At 50.1% G+C, this 27976-nt stretch overlaps 7 protein-coding genes across 7 annotated transcripts; 3 read left to right on the top strand and 4 right to left on the bottom strand.

Annotated features, from left to right (window-relative positions):
* Window positions 1-1028: 1028 nt before the first annotated feature.
* Window positions 1029-1540, bottom strand: FOXG_22500 (uncharacterized protein; the record flags this gene model as incomplete). Its single annotated transcript, XM_018402909.1, has 2 exons — window positions 1029-1332; window positions 1386-1540. The coding sequence occupies 2 exons, from the start codon at window positions 1538-1540 to the stop codon at window positions 1029-1031; spliced, it is 459 nt and encodes a 152-aa protein (XP_018257311.1).
* A 9370-nt stretch (window positions 1541-10910) lies between these two features.
* Window positions 10911-13752, top strand: FOXG_16414 (uncharacterized protein; the record flags this gene model as incomplete). The annotated part of the gene is made up of 2 exons (XM_018396437.1): window positions 10911-11854; window positions 11904-13752. The coding sequence occupies 2 exons, from the start codon at window positions 10911-10913 to the stop codon at window positions 13750-13752; spliced, it is 2793 nt and encodes a 930-aa protein (XP_018257312.1).
* A 1897-nt stretch (window positions 13753-15649) lies between these two features.
* Window positions 15650-15811, bottom strand: FOXG_22501 (uncharacterized protein; the record flags this gene model as incomplete). Its single annotated transcript, XM_018402910.1, has 1 exon — window positions 15650-15811. The coding sequence occupies one exon, from the start codon at window positions 15809-15811 to the stop codon at window positions 15650-15652; it is 162 nt and encodes a 53-aa protein (XP_018257313.1).
* A 741-nt stretch (window positions 15812-16552) lies between these two features.
* Window positions 16553-19238, top strand: FOXG_16415 (uncharacterized protein; the record flags this gene model as incomplete). Its single annotated transcript, XM_018396438.1, has 1 exon — window positions 16553-19238. The coding sequence occupies one exon, from the start codon at window positions 16553-16555 to the stop codon at window positions 19061-19063; it is 2511 nt and encodes an 836-aa protein (XP_018257314.1). The 3' UTR covers window positions 19064-19238.
* Window positions 19239-19566: 328 nt separating this feature from the next.
* On the bottom strand, window positions 19567-19680 carry FOXG_22502 (uncharacterized protein; the record flags this gene model as incomplete). Its single annotated transcript, XM_018402911.1, has 1 exon — window positions 19567-19680. The coding sequence occupies one exon, from the start codon at window positions 19678-19680 to the stop codon at window positions 19567-19569; it is 114 nt and encodes a 37-aa protein (XP_018257315.1).
* A 2681-nt stretch (window positions 19681-22361) lies between these two features.
* On the bottom strand, window positions 22362-23060 carry FOXG_16416 (uncharacterized protein; the record flags this gene model as incomplete). The annotated part of the gene is made up of 1 exon (XM_018396439.1): window positions 22362-23060. One exon carries the CDS (start codon window positions 23058-23060, stop codon window positions 22362-22364), a length of 699 nt encoding a protein of 232 aa, XP_018257316.1.
* Window positions 23061-25173: 2113 nt separating this feature from the next.
* Window positions 25174-26802, top strand: FOXG_16417 (uncharacterized protein). Its single transcript, XM_018396440.1, has 3 exons — window positions 25174-25913; window positions 25984-26199; window positions 26275-26802. The coding sequence occupies exons 1-3, from the start codon at window positions 25251-25253 to the stop codon at window positions 26695-26697; spliced, it is 1302 nt and encodes a 433-aa protein (XP_018257317.1). The 5' UTR covers window positions 25174-25250; the 3' UTR covers window positions 26698-26802.
* The last annotated feature ends 1174 nt before the right edge of the window (window positions 26803-27976 follow it).

Here is a 27976-nt window from a genome sequence, read left to right on the forward strand (position 1 = left end):
TGAGGAAGTTTGTACTTATATGTCATTCTGTCGAGGCGTCGATCGAGGTACCATAAACTACAGGAAGTGGCATGCTCAAAACCAGAGGGCGTTCAATGGGTGAATGCACTCCATTTGCAGTGAACTGTTCAAGTTCACGAATCTGACTGGTGCCCAGGTTTTGCATCAGTGTTCCCGACGCAGGCTTTGCAGCCTACAGCTCAATCAACTTTGTCCATGCCACTAATGCCAGTTCATGTTCGGCACTCAGCTGAGTGATTGCAAAGCTCCTGCTTTAGAGGGAGTCAGGACAAGGTAGCCGCTCAAGGGTCCCAGATTCCTTGCCTTGTTTTAAACCAAGGAGGGAAATGCAAGGCACCGCCGAATGGCAGAGGAATCACTCTGTCAAGTTTTGCTCGTGGTATTAGCTATCAAATGCTATGACTTGGCGTGCCAGAAATTCTTTATTGGTTTCGTTCTTCCTATCCAATTCCTCCAAGTGCAGAGACGTAACCTCTAGTATTGATTTGACCCTACAAGTCTAACCGGAACACGCTGGCGCAGGTGTCTGTCTCGCTTATATGATTAGCCGGAAGACGGTTGTGGGTGAGGCAATTAAACAATGTCATCGAGAACTGGGACAATATGAAAATATTGAGCCCCGAACCTCTCTCAAACTCGCTCATTTGACCAATCTCGACGCTATCCTTGTTGTGTAGCTTTATAAAGCTCGACCTGGGCACTTTCGCCTCTCAGGTCCAGATCACTATGGGTATGTAACCAGGTAAAGACTTTGTCGTAAAACCATCAAGCTCTTGAACATTTACTTGTCACGCCACCTTTAAATAACTGCTAAGCCATATTCGACTTGCTTTCTCCCTTACTCCTTTCGTTGAGGTTTCTTGTCCATCGAAATATACTGGCGTGTGTATGAGAGTACACGTATCTGCGAGTACCGTGTCCCTATTTAGTGACATTGTCGTTAAACGACATGTGGCGCTCTCTGTGTCGCATTCGATCTGGTTGGTCCAGTCGGGGAATCTACTATCTCAATTACATTGGGCATCATTGGTTTTTAGGCAAGGCACGCGCGCGATTTGAAGTGAATTTTCCTTCCCCTCCCCTCCCCCCATTGCTTTCTCAGCTGTCTGAGGCTTCGAACGGGTTCGTCGCTTCCTGCTTCGCTCCTCTTGCTCAATAACAGGGACTGCGGCAGGGATGAACTCAACGCCACGGTTGCGGCTGTTGGGTCGTGCGTGCAACTTGCGGTGGTTGTTGAGGTTATCTTGGCGGTTGAATTGGTCCTTTCCGCAGAACTCGCAGGAGAAACGGTTAGGCCCTTCACCGTGATAACTGCCTAATGTTAATGATCATGTCCAATTTTCATCACTTGCAGTGAAACTCACGTTTGCTTATGACGCCTGAGGTGCTCGTTTCGTCGGAAGCCCTTGTGGAAACCGGGGTAGTCACACTTGGACATGGCTCTTCGAACCATGTCAGCTTGTCCAGGGTCAGACTTGATAGATCGCTTCCTTGATGATTGAATCTTATGTTTCTGCATTCTTGCGCCCTTCTGCTCAATCTTTATGGAATGCCTAGGTGGCCTATATCATACAGCGACTTACTCACAGACAGGCCCTGAATGTTATCCGATGCTGCACATTGAAGTGGACCGAAGGGCAAGAGTATAACCGTAGAGGTTTGAAGTGACTTGATAATGGAGGCCGAGGTCTTTGGGAAAGATATTGCATGTATGGATAGCCTTACAATTGGGCAAGTGATGCGAGTTCGTGGCCTGCATGGATCGCATGCTGTCTTGGATGCATGCGCATGTGTCAGTTATGATCATGCTCTTGATGCCAGGCGCTTCGCGAATCATCAACCGCATACGCCACCTCCAAAAATCAGGCATAGGTCATCCCCTTTTGAGCTACGCTATAGATTCAACGTCGTCAGTTTATTTTCTAAAATCAGATGGTCAGCTATATATCAACCTTTCCGGTAGAGGTTTTAAACCTACCGGGGATAGTCTGCCACAAGGTAGTCTGAAGAGTTTACTTACTACTTGAACTGGGTATATCAATAGTAGCTTCTATCAATGCTAGATTTGATTATTGGTATAAGTACCAAGGTCAGGTAAATAATCCTTGTGCTAAGACTTGTAATCCAGTACCTACTTAATTTGGCTAAGTACAACAATCTTAGGGTTAAACTAACTACTTTTGATACGAAGTGTGGGTGTATGGTATACCCTGTCACGTTCCCTTGGATGCAAGCTACATATCCCTTGTATTCTATGCACCAATATAACCCTTGCTGGGGATTATCCTCCTAATTCTAAGCTACAGTGGGATGCAATAAGTTTGAATACCTTTTCAAGTACTGTTACCCCCTGTCTAGCCTATTTGGAGTTCGGCCTTCTTCTGATTTAAGAAACAAGCTTGATCTAACCAATCACTATATTCTTAGTAGCCGTGCAAAAGCTAATATTTACAACCCCTTACTAACAAAGGAAGTCTACCCCTTCACCCTCGATGCGCTTCCGATGAGCTTGGCGCTGATAATACTCAACGCGATGAATCCTGGCCTCGTTCTACGTGGGACGGATAGCGAATTTCCCTCTCGGCCAAGCGGAAAGAACAGCTATACGAAGGCAAAAAAAAAAGAAGAAAAAAAGAAGGAACGCCAACAATCAAGGGCTACTAACAGTACTCGCAAAAAAAGAGAGTATATCCGTATGGAGTATATCGGATAGCAAACTAGTCGCTAGTTGTTAGGACACGTCTAACGTATTATTGCCAGTTTGTGTTTCTCTTTAAAAGCCTGGATATGAGGCAATGGCCGCGCAGTCATGCGTTGTTTTCTTAGATTTATATACGCAGAACGACATCCCTCTTGTAGCGACGTACGTCCGCACGTTCGCGTGCTTGTTAGATTAATTGTCAGACATCTCTCTGCAGGTACACAGTAGAAGTCTCTTTCGAACTAAGCACCAGCGACAAACTCCCGGGCTACAGTTACAGGTTATGTGGTGATGGTAGCTTGGTAGCGCCGTAAACACCACACCATCAATATAAGACGTAGGGAGAATAGGATGTCAATTAGGTTGTACTCACTCTTCAACAACTAGCCTTGCTTAGGGTCCAAAGGGTGAGAGTCTCTGGGCTTCTTTATTTTTCTCGCAGACTGCTTCACGATGCACTTGTTAAAGCTGAAATAAGAGAGAAGGCTCTCTGAGTTCAGGGGCAAGCACCTAAGCTTCCTCATTCAATTACCGCTAAAATCACATCCCTATTTCCCGTATATCAAGGACTGTAAGCATGAACCCGTTGACAGGTAGTCTCTATTGCTTGGTGCCTGTTCTGCTACATAGCTATTGCATGTAAGTTCACTGTATCACGATTCCCGAGCAAATTTGATGTACTAAATTGCATGGTGAGTGTCAGGGATATCTACCCCGGCTGTAGGACTTCTGGTGATAAGGGTAAAACGGAAAACAAGGGCCACGCTGACACTTGGTCCGCACGATCGTAGGCGCAAGTCCAGGCTCTGAGAAAGAGCTAGGACGCGCCACTTTTAGAGGTTTGTCGTAATAGATAAAATTATACCTGATTTGAATGGCGAGTCTTAACAGCACCCTTTTAAAAGTGTCTCGCTGTCTCATCTTGTTTATTCAGCCGAAGGCTGACTCTACATTAATTCATAAGTTTTCCCGAGTAATGAGGGTTTGGTGCAGACAGGGATAAATAAGTTTCTCGGAATCTGATTGGTCCAGATTTTGTATGGCCAGCCGCGAAAGAACGCGCAACTGGCTGATGGCACCAAAAGAGTGGGGCCAATCGGTGCTGGCCCCTGAAAGGCTCACGCGGAGTGCCGGCAGCTTGCGTCCATTTGGAATTGTTTGTTTACTCAGTACTGTGCCAGTACCACGCGTTCAATTCATCTCCCCAATTCGACAGGTCTCGATATGGCCTCGTTGATTGAGTAATGGATATCGGTCTCAACCCCGAAGAGCTCTCTACTGATTTACTCTTCGTTGTTTGTGCTCGTTGTGGGGAGGAGAGACCGGAGAGTGCCTTCAGAGCAAAGAGGCAGTCTGCTGGGCAAACTAAGCAATGCATAGACTGCCGTAACCAGCGCGTTTCTCATGTAAGTTCTGCCTTCCTCGTCTATAAGTCTCTTAACCCTCATCAAATGAAGCATTCTAGATCCAAAGTCGTGCTCCAGACGCTGCGGAACATTGCACTTCGTCCATCCTCACCTGGCAGACCTGCCACGAAGAGAACCGAAGGAGATGCTGGCCTATCGCCTCCCAACGAGAGATCCGGAACCCAGCCTACATCGCCAGAGAAGCTACGGCAACTTCATACAGCTAGGAGTTTATTCGGAGAGTCAATTAGCCAGCCGCACGTAGTGCTAGGGACGCCAATTCCACCAACCCAACAAAGCTCGCGGCTCTTCCGGGCTCTAGCTCCGTCACCGCCTGTGCAGCCAACGACCCATCCACTCGTCTCACATTCTGATCCATCTACTCTTCGAAGCAGCACACCTGGTGTGGATTACCCTTACTTGGCCACCAGGTTCCACAAGGGGGGGAAGGACTCGCAAGATGATTCCTTGAAGGCTGGGGCGAGGGCCAAGCTGGCTGTTATCCAGCGCGACCATCGTTCACGACGCCGTGCAGGGGAGACTGTGTCACTGACTCCCACAATATCTCAACTTGGCTTCTTGGAAGATTTTGAGGGTCCTGGAGAAGGTATCCTTGTTCTGTGGCCCCAGTAGTTTGTTCAGGCTAACCACGGAACGTAGATGGGAGTCAAGATCAACTACGACCGAGTGGGTTTCTAGATGGGGATGGGATAATCAAGGAAGGGGATGACAGGGGACAGTTCTCTGAATCTGATATTGACGCCGATGACTATTTCAACTTGCTGCTTTCACCTGATCGACCACGGAGGTACCTCAAACAATTAGGGGTAGAGTCTGATTCCGATCTAGGGGACGAAGACGAGAACGACGATAATGATTGCGTGGATGGAAGCCCTCTTCGCCATCGCTTGCGGCAGCCTTCCGCACAGCTAAGGCGTGGTCGCCGTGGTCCTGCCCCTGGTACAGGAGGGCGGCCAAGAAAATCTCGAAGGCAAACTCGATCGTCGATGCCGCCACGGCGTATTCGGAGTCCAGTGATAATTCCACCTGAAGAATCGGCGGTCTTTCATGCGCAAGATCCGGTGTGGAATGGCGACCTTGAGGCTTGCGCCTTGACTGGTCGCGATAAGGCAATCCTCCGCGAGTTCTGGACAAAGCTGGACAATGACCAAATGCAGTTTTGCGGTCGATGCCGGGAGTGTTGGTTCCAGATGAAGATCGATTGCGATGGCATTTGTGCGCGTTGTTATCGAAAAGATGAGAAACGCCACCCCGACGAGCCGTACTTCTTCTCTGCGGATAATCAGCTCGACTTTGGCCCTGTACCGGCCCGGTTGCCCCAGCTTACGCCTACCGAAGAGTCTTTGATTGCTCGTGTTCACGTCCACGTGAACATTATGCTTGTGCGAGGGCAGCAGTACAAGTATCGGGGGCACGTAGTTCACTTTCTCCGTGAGGTTGGCTTAGTGTACAACCAGCTCCCGCTTCTGCCGCAGGAGTTGAACATTGTATTACTACGTCCTGCCAATACGTCGTCCCACGCAATTCTTAGTCGGCAATTCACCCGCCAGTTCCGTGTCCGCCGCCAGCCGGTTGTCATATGGCTAGACTACCTCCGGCGCCATCATCCTGGGTATCGATGCGTCGTCATCGACGAAGAGAGGCTAAATCAATTGCCCCAAGATGGCAATGTCCTGGATGCCATCCCCCAGAGTCAGGTGGAGGCTGCGGATGTTGGACCCGAGGAAGATCAGGAGGCAGAGCCTGACCTGGAGGACGAGGCTGCAGTGCCAGACATGTTGGCAAAGGACACGGAGCTCGATGCTCTGCGGTCTATTCTCGCCGGAGAGTCGGAAGCTGATTCAGAGCTTTCCACAAGCTTCCAGGCGCAGGCGCAACACGAGCTGCAGCTCCCGAATATACGACACACACCCATTAATGAGTTCAATCGCTCTCATGCCCTACTCTCCTTGGCGTTTCCCTGCCTCTTTCCTGACGGTAGAGCCGACTTTGTTGAACCTCGATTGCGCTCCATTGATTACAAGGATTACGTCGAGCACGCGATGCGCTGGCACGACGGGCGTTTTGCACGCCACCCGACCTTCCGCTTCGTCGCCTTCAACACGCTAATGCGGTCACAAGCACGTTCGCGGTCCAGATTCTTCGTGAAGCAACATGATGGGAGACAGCAGCCGCTGACGCGAGAGCAACTTATTCAGGCGCTGGAACACAGCGAGGACCCCGAGGCGCAGGCGCTGATCAACTCGATCACAAGGCATGCGGTGTCTATTCGCGGTACGCGTCCATTCTGGAACAAAAAGAGGCAGGACCTCGAGGCCTATGCCTATAACCTTGGTTGTCCTGGTGCATTCATCACGTTTAGCCCGGCAGATTTACACTGGCGGAGTCTCTACCAGCACATGCCCCAGTATGACGACTGGCTAGCCGCCACCGAGCCGGAGAGGATGGCTCTATCGCGCCGCCTATTGCGGCAGAACCCTCACATTGCTGCTTTCCACTTCTACCGCCGATACACCCTCTTTCGGGATATCGTGCTAAGTAAGAAGTTCAGCATCACAGATTACTGGGATCGGTACGAATGGCAAGGCCGTGGTAGCCCACACAACCACGGCCTGTACTGGATGGATAATTGTCCAGGGGCCGACATGGAGGACGAAGCGGCTCGTGATGTATTTGCACGCACATGGGGATTCCACGTCACTGCCATTAACCCTGAGCCGAGTAGGACTATGCCTCAGGGTGAGGGTAATCCCCTGAGCGTGGATCCCCTGAGCGTGGATCCCCTGAGCATAGAGATGACATTCCTGCGGCTCTCACAAATCGTCAACCGCTGCCAGCGCCACAAGTGCAATACCACGTACTGCTTGCGCGTGAGGAAGAGAACCGGTGATCTGGCGAGGGACATGGAAGGTGCCGCTGCGGATATCGAGGCGGCAAACGTTGCCAATCCAGAGAGGGAGTGTCGTTTTGACTTCCCTCGTGCCTTGCGGGAGCTGGCCGCAGTGATCAGGAAGGAAGGCAGGTCGTACTATGTCTTTGAGGCGGCCCGGAATGACAGCCTCATGAATAACTTCAATCCTGCGATTATCCTAGGCTGGCTAGCCAATATCGACATATCTCCTTGCACCAGCTTACAGGCGGTTATTACGTACGCTGCGAAGTATTGCAGTAAATCTGAGAAGAAGACCGAGTCTTTCGCCAGGCTTGCAGACCAGGTCTTGCCTCACACATCGCACGTTCAGCCCCTGTTGTCCTTCTCCTCTCGCCTGATGAACAAGCTGATTGCCGAGAGAGATTACTCGGCGCAGGAGATTTCCCATCTGCTGCTTAACATTCCGCTGCAAGAAGGCACCCGTATGGTTGTCACCGTGGACTGCCGTCCGTTGGAGCGACAGGCACGTTCGTATCGTGTGGACGGAGATGTCAACGAGGCCATCGGCAGCTACAGGAAATATCTAGAGAGAAAGGACCAGCATGAGGATATAACCTATCTCGAATACCTGCAATCGTACAATCTCAACACGTGGAGGAGACTCGCTGCTCACGCGAAGAAGAGAGTCCTGTCTTACTTCCCTCGATACAAGTCTATGGAGGCCTCTTCCCAGTTTAACGACTTCTGCCGTGTTAAATTGATGATGGTTCATCCACATCGCTCTCCAGAAGAGTTGCTCGTTGTGGGCGGGCAGCGGTTCGATTCCTTCACGGCTGCGTACATGCACTGCAGACAGCACCATGATACCCATGCGGACGATCATTATGGGGAACCAGATACAGATGAATTGACGGCAGAGGAGGATGAATTTGAGCTTGAGATCCATGAGGAGCCCATCGCGGAGGAGGACTGGCATGAACTCGCCCGCATGCTACCTGACCGCCCACTGGAGGAAGAGGACATCGACATCCTCGGCCGCCGAGACATTGACATCAATTACGATTGGACCCCTCGTGTTGGGCGGTATGCCGATGATGGCATTCTCAACAGCGACTACTGGAAGCAACGCAAAGCGGAAAACACCCTTGACCTTGATGTGGATGATCAGCCCTTGGAGGCTCGCGATTCCCTAAATCCAGAGCAGCGCATAGTATACGATACGGTGATGGGCCACTTCCTGACCCAGGATCCCTCTCAGTTGCTACTCCATGTGGATGGCGGAGGCGGCACTGGCAAGTCATACCTCATTAACCTGCTCTCCGCGCACCTCCAATCCGCGACAGGGGGGAGGGGGACACCTGTTTGGCGTGCTGCGCCAACGGGCGTCGCAGGAAACCAGATATCGGGCACTACCTTGCACTCCCTGTTACACCTCCCAATCAATAAGGACTTCAAGCCTCTATCTCCCGTTGATAAGACCCAGCTCCAGAAGAAGCTGAAGGATATCAAGTACCTCATCATCGATGAGAAGAGCATGCTAAGACTGCGTCAGCTATCGTGGATCGATGACCGTCTCCGCGAGGCGTTCCCGAACAGGAATGAGGAGTTCTTTGGCGGCCTGAACATCCTCTTGGTTGGTGACTTCTTCCAGCTTCCCCCTGTGCTACAGAAGCCGCTTTGTTACGACAAAGAGGTGCAGGGAGTAGAGATCAAGGGCAGGAACGCATATAGGCGCTTCGATAAATCAGTATTCTTGAAGGTTGTTCAGAGGCAGCGCGGCGACGACCAGGAGGCGTTTCGCACAGCTCTCGGGGAACTGCGGCTGCTCCAACTATCTATGGAGTCTTGGAAGCTCCTGTCCACCCGCGTGCAGGCAAAACTAGACGATCGAGAGGTCGCGAGGTTTTCCAGCGCCCTGCGAGTATACGCTACCAAAGATAGGGTGAACGAGTATAACCACTATCACCTCGACCGCCTCGGCCGGCCAGTCGTCCAGGTCAAAGCTAAGAACGTCGGCCCTGGTGCGGCTGCTGCCCCTGATGACAAGGCGGGCAACCTTGCGAAGCAGATCCCTATATGCATTGGCGCTCGTCTGATGCTGACGTCTAACCTTTGGCAGCCCGTTGGCCTCTGCAACGGCGCTCGCGGTACGGTTTACGACATCGGCTGGGCACCCGGGGCTGACCCCATCCAAGATCCTCCTTGTGTTATCATGATGGAGTTTGACAAGTACAACGGACCGGTGTTCCTGACCACCCCCGATGGCAAAAAGATTGTCCCAATTCTCCCAGTTGAGAGAGACTTTCTCATCGGAGCCACTCTCTGCGCTCGCACGCAGTTTCCCCTGATCGTATGCTACGCTATTACCGTGCACAAGTCACAAAGCATCACAGAAGATATGATCGTGACGGATCTCTCCTGCCGGGACTTTCAGACCGGTTTAAGCTACGTGGCTGTCTCTCGTGTAAAAACGCTTGAGGGTTTGATGTTAGATGCGCCATTTGATCGTAATCACCTGGTCTACGGGTCTCCCCCGGATGGCATGAAGATGAAGATGAGGGATCAGGAGCTTAGGAAACGACAGGTTCTTACACGGAGTCCTTACATGATATATAATACCAAGAATGGCCATGGCACTGGATCAGTACGTAGTAGTAGTAATAGCTTCCCGGCCCGCGGACACACGGCCTTCGGCTGAGGCTACCCCATGCGCCCCATCGCCGCTCCAATGTGCATGGGGTGGCGTAGTATTTTACACAAGCCTCGTACTCGGTATCGAACAGAGCTATAAGAAGATGAAGTCCCCTTTTCTCTACAGCATCAAATTACAATCCCTTATAACCACTCTTCTTTTTCTGCAAACATCTTACAATTACATCAACAATGGGCTTTCCTGCAAAACTCTACCTGGCCTGGCGTCGGAGATTTCAGCGTTGCGCCGCTACCTGCACGGAGGCCGTCGTCGAAAGAGTCGGATCCAAGACAACCGACCTTGAATGCCTCTGTTCAGACCTTGGCAGTGTCGTGAATAACTCCCTGCATTGCTCTTAAGGGCGACCGCGACTTTGAAGACGTTCACAGTAAGTTTCTTCTTGGCAGAACCTCTTGGAATACAGAACTAACCTCCTCGCCTCGTGTAGGCGATAACGACCTAAACCGCAACTTTACCACGGACTCGATTGGGGTCCGTAAAAACTGCAACCCACAAGAAGAGCGGGGCTTCGAAGATAGGGTATAGTGGGATGCAAAAAGTATTCGCAGGTGTGTAGGTAGGTCGGATGCTCGGAAGCTAGTCAGGGGTAGCTTGCCAGGTCCTCAATATCTTATATTACACCGAAATCAGGTTGATAACCTAGTATCAAGTACCTAAGCTCAGCTAAGCTACTAACTAGAGAAGCTAGGGCCTATCAACGCGACTTACACACCTGCGAATACTTTTTGTCCCCCACGGTACAACAGAAACATAGATCTAGAACAGAAAAAAAGCATTTCTATGTTGATGTGTATAAATAACTAGTTAAAATATACAAGACGAGTAATTTTGGTTGTGGTCTTAAAAACCTGGTCTTGATTCCCCCCTGGAGTGCAAGCCAGTGTGAGGCCACCATAACGCCTCGTATTCAATATCATTGAAGAATACTTGCCGCCCGAATTACCGAACCGTGCCTCGGCAGCAAAGGTCAAAGTTTTGCTAAAAGAAACTATGTAGGGCAGCCGGGCCCGTCCGTTCCGTCTATCCGTTCCCGGCCTCGGATGGCCGCGTCGTAACTCCGTCCGACAGTGTCGTTTTGAACCCTCGACATGCCCAAGAGTCCTTCGATTCCGGTACCAACTCTATCGCGACGTACCTGAATCTCAGGCTGTGCCTTTTCACTCTCACAGCGCCTTAATGGATTTCACACAGTTGGACGATTTTGCGTTTGCTTACTATGGTCTTCCTGACCAGTCTTCTCTCGTTTCCCTAGTGGATCAAACCCACACGTTCCAATCTCCCACTGCGTTTCCTCAGCACCAGGCCATGTCTGGCCTTGCACATAGCGGTCTGCCGTTCGGCACCTTGCCTACGGGCAACCGCAGCCAGAGTATGGAAGGCTCCAAAGCCCCACCAGATCGGACATCCCCCGCATCCAACGCCCTCGAAGACTCGACTACCGATGAGTTTGGTTTGGCTTCCCGTAACCGTGCGGATGGCACAGATCTAGGCGTTAAACCTAAGGAGGATAAAGCCGATGCCACAGCTGCGTGGAGTGGACTTAGGACAAAGGCTGGCAAGGAAAGAAGACGCCTCCCGCTTGCTTGCATTGCATGTCGCCGAAAGAAGATCCGTTGTTCAGGCGAGAAACCCGCCTGCGAGCACTGTCTATGCTCATATATCCCATGTGTCTATAAAGTTACGACTCGGAAGGCTGGGCCTCGGACAGATTACATGGCTATGCTCGATAAGCGACCGAAACGTATGGAAGAACGCGTCATCAAGGCCATATCCAAGTTGGATGAGGAAGTCGCATCATCTGTAACTTGCCCCGTGGTCAAATCGGCGATACCAGGAACTGTACCTTCCAGTAAGCCAACCAAGAAGCGCAGCGCCGAGGAAGCATTCGGGCCTGATCTGGAGACTTGGGCGAAGGTGCCTTCGGAGCCAAAGATTGAGGGCGATGATGGGTCCAGCAGCTTGCAAGTTCAGGGAAAGGAGGGCAACAAGCTGCAACAAGAAGGCACCGAAGCACTCCCCTCCCAGGAGATACAAGAGCATCTGGCAGAGCTGTTTTTCGACAACATCTGTGGCCAATCTTACCATCTTCTTCACAAGCCAAGCTATATGCGAAAGCTAAAGTGAGTTCTTTTTGTGTTGAATCTCACCTTTCCTGCTAACTGTCAACAGAAATGGCACACTACCTCCGGTGCTTGTTCTCACAGTGTGCGCTGTAGCTGCTCGTTTTACTTCGAGCCCTCTAGTAAATTCTTCAAGGCCTGAATTCTTACGCGGTGAAGAATGGGCATCACACGCTCGAGATATTTGCACCAGACGATACGAATGTCCAAACCTCACCATCTTGACATGTCTTCTCATTTTGGGCCTTCATGAATTTGGAACGTGCCAGGGCGGCCGTAGCTGGGCCCTGAGCGGGCAAGCTATCCGAATGGCTTTCGCTCTCCAGTTACATAAAGACTTGGAATACGATCCCTCGGGCCGTAATGGCACCAAAACGCAGCTCAGCTTCATTGATCGAGAGATTCGGCGACGCATAATGTGGGCCTGCTTTCTCATGGATCGCTTCAACTCTTTTGAGACAGATCGACCCATGTTCATCAGGGAGGATACAATTGAGCTTCCTCTGCCGGTAAAGGAAAAGTACTTCCAATTCGACATGCCTGCGCCCACCGAGATGTTGGACGGTCGAGTGCCTCATCCGCCGTCGCCCAAAGACGGACAGATCGCTGATACGCGAGAGAACATGGGAGTTGCGGCCTTCCTGATTCGAGCCATTGCCTTATGGGGACGGATCATCACTTACCTGAGCCAAGGGTGTAAGGATCTAGACCCCAATCCATTGTGGGAAGACAAGTCTCACTACATGAAGCATCTCAATGATATTGTAAACCTTGAAGCTAGTCTGCCCTTGTCACTCAAGTACTCTGCAGAGAACCTCGAGGTCCACAAGACAGAGAAAACGCCAAGCCAGTTTCTTCTCATGCATCTCTGCCTACAGCATAACATTCTCTTTGTGAGTCGAGCTGCTATGTCAGCACGAAAGCAACATGGTGTACATGTTGATTTCTTCTCTGAAGCAAGCAAGAGGACCTTCAACGCTGCGAACCGAATATCCGAGCTTCTTCGTGAGGCTGAACAGTCGGGATGCTTTGTTTCGGCTCCGTTTGCTGGATACTGCGCCTTTTCCTCGACAACAGTTCACATCTTGGGTATTATGTCTCGCAATCCCTCCATGAAGCTGACAGCCCAGGCCAATTTGACCACCAATGTCAAGTATCTTCACAAAATGAAGAAGTATTGGGGCATGTTTCACTGGATGGTGGAGAACGTTCGCACTCAGTATCGAAATGTCTTGGACGCTATGAGAGCCGGTGCGAATGTCGAAGAACGAGCCACACAGCCGTCTTTCCTTCAATACGGAGACTGGTTTAACCGTTACCCTCGCGGTCTTTTTGACGCTGAGTTCATGGACCCTGCCACTCACAAACGAAAGGATTCAGGAGCAGACGGCGTCCTCGAAGCGAAGCCCGAACTGCGATCAGTGGAGGAATACTTCACGCTTCCAACACCACGAAGGGTCGAGAATAAGGATACGATCCGCGCAGCAGCGCCGAAACGAAAACAAAGCGCCAAGAAACAGACTGGCATGCCAGCACAACCTGGCCAGCATCTCGATTCGTTGCAGATTATAGAGCCAGACGCAGTCTCCCAGGAACACAAGTTCTCGGGTGGTTTGGGATTACAAATCACAGGTGTAGCAGGCTTCAACCCTCTCGCAGCATCAAAAACGCAGATCCCGGATTTCAGCACCACCATGTCACCTATGAGTCCGGCCAACATGACTCCATTTGCTCAGCACGCACATACGCACACATTTTTCCCACCCGAGCTGCTCGCAATGAACTTTGGGCAGGGCTCGAATGGAAACACCGACCCGCTTGATCGTCAGCTTATCTATGGCGGATACTTAATGGATGCTAGTACCGGCCTGGGTGATGGCTATACTTGGGCATTGTAGAGGGAGCTCTACTCACTCTACTCGGTTGGGTAGAGGAGGTATCTCTTCTACTCTACCTGGGTAGAGTGGCTGGGGTGATCCGGTGAGCCCTGTACAGGTCGGTCAACTACGAGGTATCTTGTGAACAATATTGAACGGGATAAGTGCATGCTTTCAGAGATGATCTGCTGCGGAAGACGTGGCTTGCACCGAGAAGAAATCCACTGCGCCTTTCATGTCACATTGATTGCAGCACCAGACATGACCTATCGGTTGATCTTAATAGTTCAGTTCGACAAGGAAGGTCCCGTGCGACCTAATCCGGCTCTTCCTGGCCTTTGCACCTTTTCGAGCCAGGGAATTCTCTCGGATGAAGCGACGGTTCTTCCAGGCAATCTTGGGGAGGTCAAGCTGCAACGGCTGCCTTTTCCAACTGTTTGTCAACCGTCTTAGGCTGAGATGATCGTGAGAAGACGGAAGAGGGAGGTGTGGGGCAAGGCGTCAACGCTGCTGGCGGAAAGCCAGCTGGCGATGGACATTTTGCTGGTGCAATCAAAAAAAAAAAAAAAAAAAAAAGCATATGTAGAAGGGGCTGTTTTGGTGGCGCGACATGGTTGGGAAACGCGTTCCAGATTGCATACGCGTGGTGAGGCTACGCACGAATACGATGGGGTGAGTGTATCAAGATGTGGACCAGAATGTTGTGATGTTTATTGATTTTCGACTTCTTTCTTTTGATCAGTCTGTCAGGGAGGGGTTGGTTCAATTCCCCTTCCTTTTCTGCATACAAAAATAATTCTCTGATAAAGGAAAGTGGTGCCCTTTCCCGGCCGCCAATCTAACAATAACGACCCTATCACACCGGCTCTATTTGATAATGGTAAAGACGCTAGACAGGCTATGATTACTGAACACATATTGAATCCTCCGTACCTGGTCCATCACCAAACTCTATTCCCTCAGCACCGCGTGACCATAGAGTTGTATTTCGCTCCATTCGAATTAATGCTGAGGTCAGGGTATTCGGAACAGGCGGAACAGTCGGAAGGCTCAAAACCTTACAGTATGAACGCCCTTCTGATCACCGCACCTTTACTCGGTATTGGGGAACTCGGTGGTGCCCGAGTTTTCGTTTTCGGCTACCACGGGATTCCAGTAGCTTATGGGCTGTTCTATGATCGAAACAATATCACGAACCTCTTGTGATAACGCGAATACAATCTAGGCGTTTGTTACAGAGAATTAAACCACACGTAATACTACCACTACCATTCCCCCTCCATCGCACTTTCAGAGCTCCAGGACAGCTAACAGCCCAGTAACACCAGATATTAGAGCGAGACAAGGCAGGGATCTCTACTCTCGAGCATGCGTCCTTTTCCTCCAGATACCCTTATACGGCCAGCTATGGGTGAATGTGATAAATCAAAACCAACAGCTGATCGGAAACATTCATTCTGCCGAGTCCGAACCTCGAGCCAGGTGGAACCTCATCTTTCCGCTACTTTACTGCGTCTTAAGTTGATTCTCGATCCATAATTGTCAAATTTAACTGGTTTGTAAAAACTAAAAAGGGCATGAAAGTACAGGACGACCTAACTCGGAGTTATGGCTCGATTTCATATTTGCCCCAACATGCCGTCCCACAAATGCAACATATGTACAGAAGATCTCCGGTTGGAATGCCTTATCTAATATATGGGTATTAAGGATATGTTTCTAATCCGGCTCGGGATTGTTATGTATTGGGCCCTGCGTCTCTTGTTTCACTCCATACTTGTTGAATATCACCTAGCTGTTTGATATTTTGACCTTTGTATCGCGCTTATATGGTATTTGAGAGGAAATCAATGTTACAAGATCGTCTGGTTTGGATTGTTTTATTCTTCCCCCCTAAGGCCTGTCACAAGGTGCGTTGTTAGACTGTTTCAGGCAACAACTCGGCATCATCATAGGTGGCCTGGATGTTTCGATTCGCTCTTGTGCGCTGCCGGTAGTTCCGTGTGCGGTTCGCTTGCAAGCGACGTCGGTGCGGCACGGCCGGGTCCCGTTCTGGATCGTCTACAAATCGAACGTTCATTGTTGTTTCCCTGCTGGTAACATTTAATGACGACTCTCCTAAGCAATAGAAGTCTAGACCTCTGAGAGCCACTAACTTGATTCGGAAGGTGTAACGCTGGACCGTGCTCTGCGACTGATTTACTGTGAAGGAACAAAGATGTAATTTAGAAAAAGAATGCGCTCCTATATTGTTAAGTATCTAGGGATCTGATACAGCTACAAAGGACAAGAGATGTTGGTTATGGCCCTGAACACTTGAGCTGCAATCGCCTACTGGAATCGCTTCGTGGAAGCTTTACACGTTCGTCGCGTTGCGGGTCTTTTGAGGGAATGCCGGTGACCTATGATTGGCTCACAAAAATCAAATCAACTACTGTCAATAAAATCAAATCTACAACAACTGATTTTGTCATTGACTACTAGGGGGAAGAACGGGCGATGAGCCAATTGAGGCACTCATTTTGCCGCGTTGAATGACCCGTTGCAGTAATCGAAACCGATCTTGATCCGAGGTATATAAGCAAAAAAAAAAAAAAAAAAATTAAACCTACAGAGCACAGGTGATAGTGATGCAGTTGCTGGTGAACCAAATTACTCTGGGACCCGCTAAAATCTTATCGTGACGCCCCGGCCAGGTAACCCCTCGCAACGTAATGGGGCTCCACTTTAACTAGGCCGAGCTTCCAAACACAAAACACAAGCTTGCGATGCAAATATCCACCGTTTGAAATCGATCCTCACCACGACATCAATCACACTTATGATGGATGGATCATTGAGTGTAGGAGAGTTGACAAGACTCCTACGAGAAGCCGAGCAGCGCGCGAAGGAGGAGCGACAGCGGGCCGAGGAAGCAGAGAGAGAACGACAGGAGGAGCGGCAACGCGCTGAGGAAGCGGAGAGAGAACGACAGGAGGAGCGGCAACGCGCCGAGAGAGAACAGCAACGCGCCGAGAGGGAACAGCAACGCGCTGAGGAAGCGGAGAGAGAACGACAGGAGGAGCGGCAACGCGCCGAGAGAGAACAGCAACGCGCCGAAGCGTCGGAGGAACAGACACGACTCACGACACTTGACGAATACATTGCAGCCTGCCATACCTTCGTTTTCTGTCGCTTCGCCATCGAAACAGATCCAAACCTGGCTTCAAGGGGCTCCATCACCAATCCGCGTGACAAGTGGTGTCCTAAAAACCTCAGGCCGTGGCCCGGCTTCCTTGATCAACAGAAGCTCACCTTCGGTACCCTCTACGGTTCATTTCCTACCGAAAGCCGCGTTTTCGAGAACCGAAACTTCCTGGCCGGCTTGGGGAACAGGATCTCTCAACGACCGATAGCAGACGAGAAGACGCTCGAATATTTCCTACATAATAGCGTGGAGGATCCGGTCAGAGCCATCATACAACAGCTCAAACAGGTGGAAGAGGTCAGCAGGGCCTTTCAGATCGGAGATGGTGTCGTCTTTGAGAACCATCCCCATGCCCTCAGCGATGTCGCCGAAGAAGTCGTTGAGCGGGAGACCCCGTCGACACCACCACCGCAGACGCCGGACCACCGAAGAGATCTCAACCAGCTGCGGCCGGATCAAATCTGCGTCTATCGATCCGACAACACCGAGACTTCCCGGCGCACCATGGTTTACGTTTCCGAGTATAAGCCGCCCCACAAGTTGACCGCTCCGCATCTTCGTCTCGGTCTCCGCGCCATGGACATCCACAGGGAAGTCGTGAACCGAAGGACGATTCCAACTTCTGTAGACCCTGACGCGCGTTTCCAGTACCACGCGGAGAAGCTGACGGCGTCTGCCATCACGCAGACATATCATTACATGATCGAAAGTGGCCTTGAATATGGTCTTCTTACTACCGGCGAGGCCATCGTGTTTCTCAGAGTTGAGTGGGACGAACCTGAGACGCTGTACTATCACCTAGCAGAGCCTGGTCCGGAGGTGTCGGCACATCCGAACAACATCCATATATGCACGGCTGTCGGTCAATATCTGGCGTTCACCCTCATGGCTCTCGGTTCGCCTGGGGAACGACGGGGGAATAGGCAGGAGGAACGTCTAAAAGCTATGAAGAACTTGAAGACGTGGGCTGAGGACTTCGAGTCGACATTGCGTTCTATCCCAGAAAATGAACGATCGGCGTCATCAGACTACTCACCTGGCCATGAACCTACCACCTACAAGGATGTCGATCGGTCGCCGGCCTTGCCCCGCAAAAGGACACGTCGAACTGCTGCGTGCCAGACTGGCGAGGGGTCGTTGAGGAAGGACGACAGGCAGGAACCATCTGATGACGAGTCGGCGCCCAGGCCACCGGACACGCCTACGCCAAGCGGACGAAACACAAGACAAGGGACTAGGCGGAGCCAGCGACTGGCGTTACTGGCGTTACGGCCGCGCGGAGGAGGCGGCGAGCAGGGTCGGCAGTACTGTACGCAGAAATGTCTTCTCGGGATGGTCAAGGGTGGCTTTCTCGACCCAAAGTGCCCGAACGTGGCACTTCACTGCAAGAGCTGTGCTCCCGCCCGCGCACGTCATCCTGTCGATCACAACGAGTGGCTTCGCCTGCTCTGGATCCAGCTGAAACAGTCGCTCGACGACGGGATCAGGCCATTGGGGGAGGGTGGTGCGCGGGGTGTGCTTTTCCAAGTGACCCTACTTGCGCATGGCTACACCTTTGTCAGCAAGGGCACGGTGCGGGCTTTCATCAAAGATCTCGAGCACGAGGCTGCTGTCTACGAGCGTCTCAAGCCGATCCAAGGCGTCAACGTGCCTGTTTTCCTGGGTGCCATTGACCTCCGATCGATGAACAAGACTTACTACTATGACCACCGGGTCTACGTGGTGCACATGACATTTTTGTCCTGGGGAGGCTGCAGCATCGACAGAGCACAGAGAATTGGCGACATGGACAGGCCGCTCGAAGACGAGGCCATTCGGTCCTTGAGAGCCATGCATCGAGAGGGCGTGGTCCACAAGGATGTGCGACTTGCAAACATGTTATTCAGCCCTGAGACCAACGGGGTTATGGTGATCGACTTTGAACGGGCTTTGCTACTCAAGCCGCCTCGGCGTCCGTTGGCGCAGCTGGTGCCGAACAAGCGAGCGTGGAAGTCGGAGACGATGGATGCCAACAAGGTAACTGGTGATTCAGGCAAGCAAGGTCGGCCAAGTCAAAACTTTTCAGAGGATATTTGGTTGGCAAAAACGGCGTTCTTGGAGTGGAATGTTGACCGATGGGCACGCGTCGCGAGAGCGCCTTGCTAGCAAATCTACAGTCAATCACCCTACACTTCTATTTATAAATCGTCCTGTACTCCAAATTGTCGGTTGACCTGTCCACTCTTACGTGAACAACTCTCTCCTGTAAAAAATTATCCTTGGCACCCGCTATTAGCGTTCTGCTAGGGCATAAAACTTTTACAGGCCAAAATGGCAACAAAAGCAGCTGCGGGACTAGCGGGACCCTAACAGCTTCTGGAAGAAAGGGATTCAGAGAGTTGACCTTTCTTCGTGATAAGTGTTTTCAACGGCACTGAGCTTCGCGAGCTCTTGACATCGCCTCCGGGCACCATTTCATTTGTCTTATCTACGACTTCTTCTCACCTCGACATTCCGGCCTATGTGTCCCTCGACTTCCCGTAACACCGACTTCTGCAGCTTTGGCTGCCCAGACAACATTCGCAGCATCTTGCTGCTTGACATTGAGGGTCACCACACCCTCACTCTCACCCTCACCTTCGCCTGCAGTTTAACGCTGCCTCGACCGACTACAGCAGCTTTAGCTGCCCGAACAACACAAACAGCCTTCGGCTGCTCGACTTTCTGGGCCCTCTGGTGCCCTCGAGGCGCCTGCCCTCGACCTTGACGCCCGGGCCCCACATGGTTCGTTGCCCTTTTTGCAGCTCGGAAGCTGCTTGACCGATCTCCGCAGTCGCGTATTGCCCAGAGACCCTCTTCTTCTTTGCAGCCCCGGCTGCTGCCTGGAACACAACCGGGCTTCGACAATTTGCCTCACTGGCTGAGACTACTAGACAAAACCGCTGGGTCGAAACGGTACAGAGCTTACCTGGAGACCGTGGAACGAGGCGACTGCCTTGTCTACGGAGCAGCGTTCTAGCCGCCTTGGGTTTTTCCCTGCGAGGGGTTTCCCCAAGGATGTACGGTCCTAGGTTGCAGCTACTGGCGATCTTAGGGGATCATGGACTTCCTGCCTCAGGGTATGGAAAGCTACTTGATCTATCTGTGCAAGAGAATTCTAGGCTGGAGAGGAATAGTTCCCGCTGACGGGATGTCCTCTTGAAAGTAATGCGCCTTTGTGCCGATGATATGCTGGATGAACTAGATGGAATAGCGGTTGCATGCAACTTTGCCAGGACCACCTGCTTCGACGTCCAATGGGACGTGCCTCACCGACAACTACTGTAGGGCTAGCTACGGGTAGAGAGGTGCCTTTTGGGGGGATGAGTAGAGAAAATGCTCGAGCATGTATACGGCTCCGACGCAAAAGGCCTTGCAGATGACCTGAGCGAGGATCAGTACGGCAGCGATTTTAGATAGGTTAGCCCAGCACGTCCTGTGCTCCAGTAGGAGACTTTTCGGGGCCTACGGCCCCCCGGACGAAAAATACACATACATACATAATTCTCAACCACTAGGCATGTCAGAGCCTAATAACGACGGTAGAATCCTTCTTGCACTGAAAGCCCTTCAAAATAACCCAAAATTAAGTGCCCGGCGCGCCGCAGAAATGTATCACGTTCATTCCCGTACTTTACAACGCCGCCGACGCGGCGTTCAATCACGACGCGATATTGTCACGAACTCTCGGAAACTCTCTGATCTAGAAGAAGAGACCTTAGTTCAGTTTATTCTCAAGCTAGATTCGCAAGGGTTTCCCCCACGAGTGTCTTTTGTTGAAGCAATGGCCAATTGTCTCCTCGCTGACCGCAATGCATCACCCGTCGGCACGCGCTGGGCTAATAATTTCATCAAGCGACAATCAGAGCTCAAGACGCGTTTCTTTCGGAGATATGACTACCAGAGAGCTAAATGTGAAGATCCAACTATTATTCGCAATTGGTTTAGGCTTGTAGAGAACACAATTGCGAAATATGGTATCCAATTACATGATATTTGGAATTTTGATGAGACTGGCTTTATGATGGGTATGATTTCAAGCGGAATGGTCGTCACAGGTTCAGAAAAGCTTGGAAGACCAAAATCAGTGCAGCCTGGAAACCGTGAATGGATTACCGTCATTCAGGCGATTAATGCGGAAGGCCAGGCGATTGAACCGTTTATCATTGGCGCGGGCCAAAATCACCTTGCCAACTGGCACGAAGAACCTACCCTTCCGCGCGATTGGGTTATTGCAATGAGCCAAAATGGCTGTACAAATAACGAACTGGGCCTTGAGTGGCTAAGACACTTTGATGGACGCACAGCTGATCGATCAGTTGGTTCCTATCGTCTTCTGATCCTTGATGGCCACGAAAGTCATCACTCTGTCGAATTTGAGAGATATTGTGAGGCAAACAAGATTGTTACGCTCTGTATGCCGGCTCATGCGTCTCACCTGCTCCAGCCTCTCGATGTTGGGTGCTTTGGGCCGCTCAAAAAGGCATATGGTCGAGAAATTGAGGATCTGATCAAAAGGTCTGTACATCACATTTCGAAGACCGAGTTCTTTCCTGCCTTTGTCGCCGCCTTTCAAGCTACTATGACCGAAAAGAATACCAGAGGGGCTTTTAGAGGAGCTGGGCTTGTTCCTTTTGACCCCGAAAGTGTGATCTCAAAGCCTGATGTGCAGCTACGGACTCCAACGCCTCCCGTGGAGGAGGCCAGCCAGACTCAGCCTTGGATTTCAAAGACACCAAAGACAGTTCTCGAGGCCGAATCTCAGCCTGAATACCTCAAAAGGCGAATCAGAAGGCACCAAAGTAGCCCCCCAGAGTCAATACTAGGAGCTCTGAAGTCACTTGCAAAGGGAACAAACGCAATAATGCATGAAAATGCCTTATTGAGGGCTGAGCTCGGAGAAGTTCGAGATGCAAATGAGATACTAAGCCGGCGCCGAAGGGCAAAAAGAACCCGTCTACAGAAAGGAGGAGTGATGGCTGTAGGGGAAGCAAGAGATTTAATTGATCAGATGGATGTTGATATGCAGGTAGTGGTCGAATCTTCGAGGAATGGTGGTCAAGGAAGGTCGGCGCGACCGGGGGTTCGGCGCTGTAGTGTATGCGGCAAGACGGGACATAATGCAAGAACATGTCAGGAAGATATTGAGGTATCTGGAGAAGATAATAGTGAGTAATTTTAATCGATTAGATAGTTTGTGGTGTTTTGACGGTAGTGTTTAGTTTAAAGTTTAAGACTTTTGCGACACTCGCTTATCATGCACGTTAATGAAAGTAAAAGGGGCCTAATAGACAAAGAAAGTAAATAGATTGAGCTAGCCTGCAAAGCGGCAGCTATAAATAACTGGAATCCAACAGATAGTCGAAACCATTAGGCTTTTTATATCGGCTTTTAAACGATACTGTAGCTTCACCTCCATCTCCAATCATGTACACCTTGACTGCGACGCAACGCCGTTTGAATAAGCAATTAGGTTGTTTTTGAGAACATCTGAGAGACAGTTGACGTTCCTGAAGTTGCAGTTTTCACATCGGACATGGTCAACATAGGCCACACCATTGACGCCCTGTAGAAGACGGTGGTTGGTGTAAATCTGCGTGTCGGAGTTGGAGCATGCGTGTCCGTGCGGGAACCAGCCATTGTAGCCGTCGTTGAATACAGAGTTGAGTGAAAGATTGGCCGGATCATTGCTTCTCATAGATGTAGGATTAGACGCCCCGTTACTGCCCGTTATCGTGATACCTCTCGAGTAGATAACCCCGTTGTCGTCACGCCAGCAGTAATCGATCATGCAGCTTCCTCTTGCTGGCGTAGGAAAACTAAAGCAGGAGCCTCGTGGTGCTAGGGAACGTGCCTTGACGCCCTTCTCGTTGTTTAGAAGCATCTCGACATCAGCTTCAACGATGGGAACTTCCACGGCGTCTTTGCCCTCTCCAAATGTGACCCTCTTATGAATGTAACCTGGAGGATAGATTTGGGCTTTTTTCAAAGCTTGAACCTCGGAGGGCGATAGGCGACGATCCGGGAGATGCGCATCGTCGGGCAGAGAATCCCCAGCCGGGTTTGCAGCTACCGAGATGGCCCAGGTCGTAAATAGTGAGACCCACGCGATTTTGAAGAGCATATTTTCTTTTATGGATATAGTGCTGTTGTAGTGTGAAGACAATTGTAGATATTGAGAGAAGAAAGCGGATAGAGATGAGATGAAAAGATATAAGACAGACAGGCAGTTAAGGGGTTTCAAGTGCAGATTTATAACTTACAATTCCAGACATGCGCTTGGGATGCTAGGCATCTTCGCGTGGCTTTCCTGAGCTAGTGACTCTTTTCGGATACAGTGGGATGCAATAAGTTTGAATACCTTTTGAAGTACTGGTACCCCCTGTCTAGCCTATTTGGAGTTGAGTCTGCTTCTAATCTAAGGAAGAAGCTCGATCTAGCCAATCACTCTATTCTTATAAGTCGTGCAAAAACTGATATGCAAGTGGAAGCTGACTCAAAGAGGCTAGCGGCAAAAGAAGATACACGCCCAGTATTCAAACTTATGCATCCCACTGTATAACAGGACCACGTTCTCACTACTATCAAATCCCCTCCATCAGTTATCTTGTAGCGTTTTCTTTGGCTGTATTACAGTAGTTGGCGCGCTTGTAGGATCAGACCATCGATTGTTTGCCCTAAACACAAGCATCTAAGTTATCACGCGAGAATAAGGTGTCGACCAGATCACCGAAAACACGGGTATCGGTTTGATTAGGAAGGTTTAACCTTGTTTCTTCCTAGTTCTGTAACTACCGACAAAGCCAAAGTGTTCATTTATATCTCACAGCGGGGGAAGACTGTATGTCTACCCTCTACGCCGGCTGTGAACAAGGCTCATGCATACACACCTATACCTGCCTATGCGGTATGCACAGACACAACCCCTGCTCCTCTCGGAGGGCTTTCCAGTCGAGCATTGGAGGCACTTCAGACGATACTTGCGATGACGAGATGAAATCCCACTGACATAATCCCCTGAAAGCAGTCCGAATATCAGAGATTGTAGGCGTGGTCGTGACACCATACGTACGTACTGTAACACCAATTTTGTGTAAGAGTGCGCAAGGCAATGACTACTATTTCCTTTTGCATTATGGTCCTACCCAACCGTGCTGTAAATACGTTCACCCACCCTAGTATATCATGTCTAGCAGCAAGTGAGGTCCAAAGTTTTTGTCGAAGTATAAAGAGCTTACACTGAGTGTAATGTCGACAGCCAAGGACGCATGATGCACGAGCGAAGAGACCTTGTACGGATGCCCTGGAGGAATTTGAGGAATTAAAGTCTCATTAGTGGGGTCTCAGGCAGGTTAGCTACGTGCCGGCCGGGAGTTCACTCGGCTTTCACTAAAAGTAACGCCCCTAAAGGGACGCAACTGTTGCTCTCTTTCCTCTTTTTTCCCCTTGGCTTCGACAGACCAATCTAAGGCACCCTACTGTTACAACATAAAGGCTTGCTATTTAGAATTCCTTCTATTGCTATTTGAAACCTTTAAACCCCATAATTAGCACTTGCTTTGCATCCTTTCTTCCTCCTCAAGGGACCTGTCCGTCGTCGCTTAGAACGCGACCTTTTAGGTAGCGAACGGCCCCACTATTAACAGCGGGATCCGGCTCTTACTTTGTGCTCCATTGTTTAAGGTTTGTCGGTGTTAGAACCCGGGTTGATTTGCCTGACCACCCTCTCGGAACTTCTATTAATGCAACTTTGACCGAGATTTACGCCCGACGGATGCTCCGCCGCTTGATGTTCGTAAGCCTTGTCTCACCCGCTATGCTTGTTGCCCACAAACGAAACTTTATGCTAATCCCGTTTAAGTTCAAGCGGTTGTACCCACGCTTCAGCGCGTAGGATAGTCTTTAGTATATCCGGCATTAAAAGTCATCCACCTGACAAAGCTCGGTTTCCTTAATTTGTCCCAGTACTCAGGCTGCAGCATTATGTACGGTCCTTATGGTCATATATTCCGCCCAATTTCTACTTTGGTAGAAGTACCGATACAAGTACATTGCAAGCCTATGGTCTCGGCCTGGGTTCCGAATCGCCGTATTTAATCGCACAGATAGAGTTTGTGTTCAATAGAGGATAACCAACCATCGCATACAACTGCCTATCTGAGAATAGCACATCAAGCATTTGACTACTGTGATACTCCGCCATACATGCACCCCCACCCCCCTCGCCCCCGTATAAAGTACGCTAACACCTTACCTCGTTGTGGTTTTGATCCTGTACAATTTATTCCAAATCTGACTCCCCATTATCTCAATTATGTGCAAAACCCAGAAGAAAGAATTCGAAGTTGCCATCATTGGCGGTGGCATCTCGGGAATTGTGTTGGCGATCTCACTTCTAAACAGGAATATTCACTGCACCATCTATGAGAAGAGCCATGCCTTCAATGACATTGGAGCTGGCCTTGGAATTAGCCCCAATGCTCAACGCGCCATGATAGCATGCGACCCAGCCGTGCATAGCGCTTTTGAGAAAGTGGCCAGCGGCAACATCTGGAAGTCAAAAAAGAACATTGTTTTTGATTTTCTTGACGGCAGGAACAGCGCCACTGATGTCGCCCCTTTTTTCCAGATCAAAAACAGCACGGGGCTACAGGGTTGCCACAGAGGCTCGTTCGTAAATGAGCTGTTGAACATTTTGCCCAATGACGTGATTCGCTTCAACAAGCACTTAGCAAAGGCCGAAGACCAAGGTAATGATAAAGTACAACTGTTCTTCCAGGATGGCACCATCGAGGAGGCCGATGCTATCGTCGGCTGCGATGGAATCAAATCAAAGATGCGCGAACTATTAGTTGGCCAGAACCACCCATCGGCAAAGTGTTCGTATACACACAAGTATGCGTACCGGGGAATGATCCCAATGCCTCAGGCAGTTGAGGTGTTAGGGGAGGAGAGAGCTCTCAATGCGACGATCTGGGTCAGTCGTCCGCGGATGATGTTTGTGAACATCCAAGTGACCTCGGGCATTTGCTAACTGGCACGAATAGATGGGCAATGACAGGCACTTGCTTAGTTATCCGGTTGCTCGCGGGACTATCTTGAATGTCGTGGCCTACTGTACAAGCTCCGATGACTGGCCGAGTGAAAGCCAACTAACTCTTCCTGCGACAAGGAAGGATCTTGTCGATGATTTCCGACTCTTCACGCCACTCTTCACGCCACTGGGCCTGAAGATCATCGACTGCGCCGAGAAGCTTGACAGAGTGAGTTTGCGAAGATGAAGCCCCACCCAGACATATCAGCATCCTCTTCCTGATCAAGAGACTAACCATCCATAGTGGGGTATATTTGACCTAGGAGATTGTCCCGTCCCAACCTTTGCAAAGGGTCGAATGTGTATTATCGGAGATGCAGCCCATGCATCCTCGCCACACCATGGTTCAGGGGCAGCTTTATGTATTGAGGATGCTGCTGTTCTGGCGTCCCTTCTGGGCCACAAGATGGTTCGAACAGGTGCTGACGTCAAGACCGCGTTTGCTGCTTTCGATAGGAGTAGGCGGGCTAGGACACAATGGGTTGTTCAGAAGTCTAGGCGAGCAGGTCAGCTATACGAGCTGCAAACTGAGATAGGAAGCAACTTCAAGAAAGTGTCTGAGGAGTTAAGCGAGACATTACCTACTATTTGGGAGTTTTCCATTGAGGATGCTATCAAGCAAGCTCTGGCTGACTTGGAAGGACGTCTTAAACAGAAATCCTTCTAGTGTAGGACCCAGGTCATGATACTGATAACAAAACGTTGTGCAACGACAATTTAAGAAGCGAGTTATTATTCCCGGTATAAATCACTATAATTCTGTTTACTTACAAACGAATGCCATTGTAGGGGCTAATTTATTAAAATTCAGCTGAATATTAGTGACGCTATCTTATTGGTCATGGCTTAAACTAGGAATATGTTAAAGGCAGTCCTCAGAAGCCTAAAGTAGCTCTATCTTGGCCAAAAAGATTCCGTGGCTTAACACGCTACGCCGGTCCAGAAGCCGAACGAAACGGTGACCAACTTTCAGCCTGTCTAAACGAATGCAAGCCCATGCACTATAACATCCAAGCAGCACATCTTTCATAACTACAAGTGACAAGAATGCGAATTAGGGAACCATGCCATCGATGTTGTGGACTTTGGTCATATCTCCATCGGGGCTGGTGCCTATAGTCTTGGCTGTCTTGACACTTACCATAACCCCCTTGTAAGCATTTAGTATAGAAAAGAGATTCGCTACGTCTCATAAGATAAAGCAGGGATTTGAGGCCGGATCAGAAACCATGGGGGTAGCTGACGCTAGCAGAACCATATTGCCAAGATATATGAGAATAGATTTCATTTTGAAGTTTAGGTGCAAAGATTGTTAAAAGAAGACTGATAAGTAGTTGAAATGAGTAAGCTAAAAGGTGAGAACACGTTGCCCTTGAGAGACTGTATATATTTTAGAACGGTTTTAATCTTTCAATTGGGAACATGAATAGACTTTCTTTTAGCCAAAGGCTGCCGAGGTATTTGCAGTTGCACTCAAAACAGAGTTTTCTAAGCTTTAGCCTTTTAACTTAATCTTTCGAAGGAAACTTCTCGAACTTCATTTAAGGTTCAGCTTTATCTATAAAAGGGCAAACCCTATCTGCCGGTCTCATTTACCGCTCTTATTTATTACCAATCTTATTTACATACCTGGCAATCTGTATCACTTGCCCACAGAGGAGAGGTGACGGGGTCCAATTAATTTCTCGTGTGCGGCCTGGAAACGGTTATCCTTATTGAAGCGTATGGCGGTCTGTGTGGTCAGGAGGAAGTTGTTGGATTCACACTCGGAGCTCTTGGATGCAGCAGGGAGCAATGTAGACGAAAAAAGATGCCATGATTCTGCAATGATTTGGCTGCTGCTGCGCCGGAAATGCGCCTACCTTCCTCACAGATTCCCTGTTTTGTTCAGGTCGACTGACTTGGCTGTAACCATCATACCCCCACTGTCGACCGAGGGTGCTTGT

This window comes from Fusarium oxysporum, chromosome 14 (assembly GCF_000149955.1).
Source record: "Fusarium oxysporum f. sp. lycopersici 4287 chromosome 14, whole genome shotgun sequence".
Lineage (NCBI taxonomy): Eukaryota > Fungi > Ascomycota > Sordariomycetes > Hypocreales > Nectriaceae > Fusarium > Fusarium oxysporum.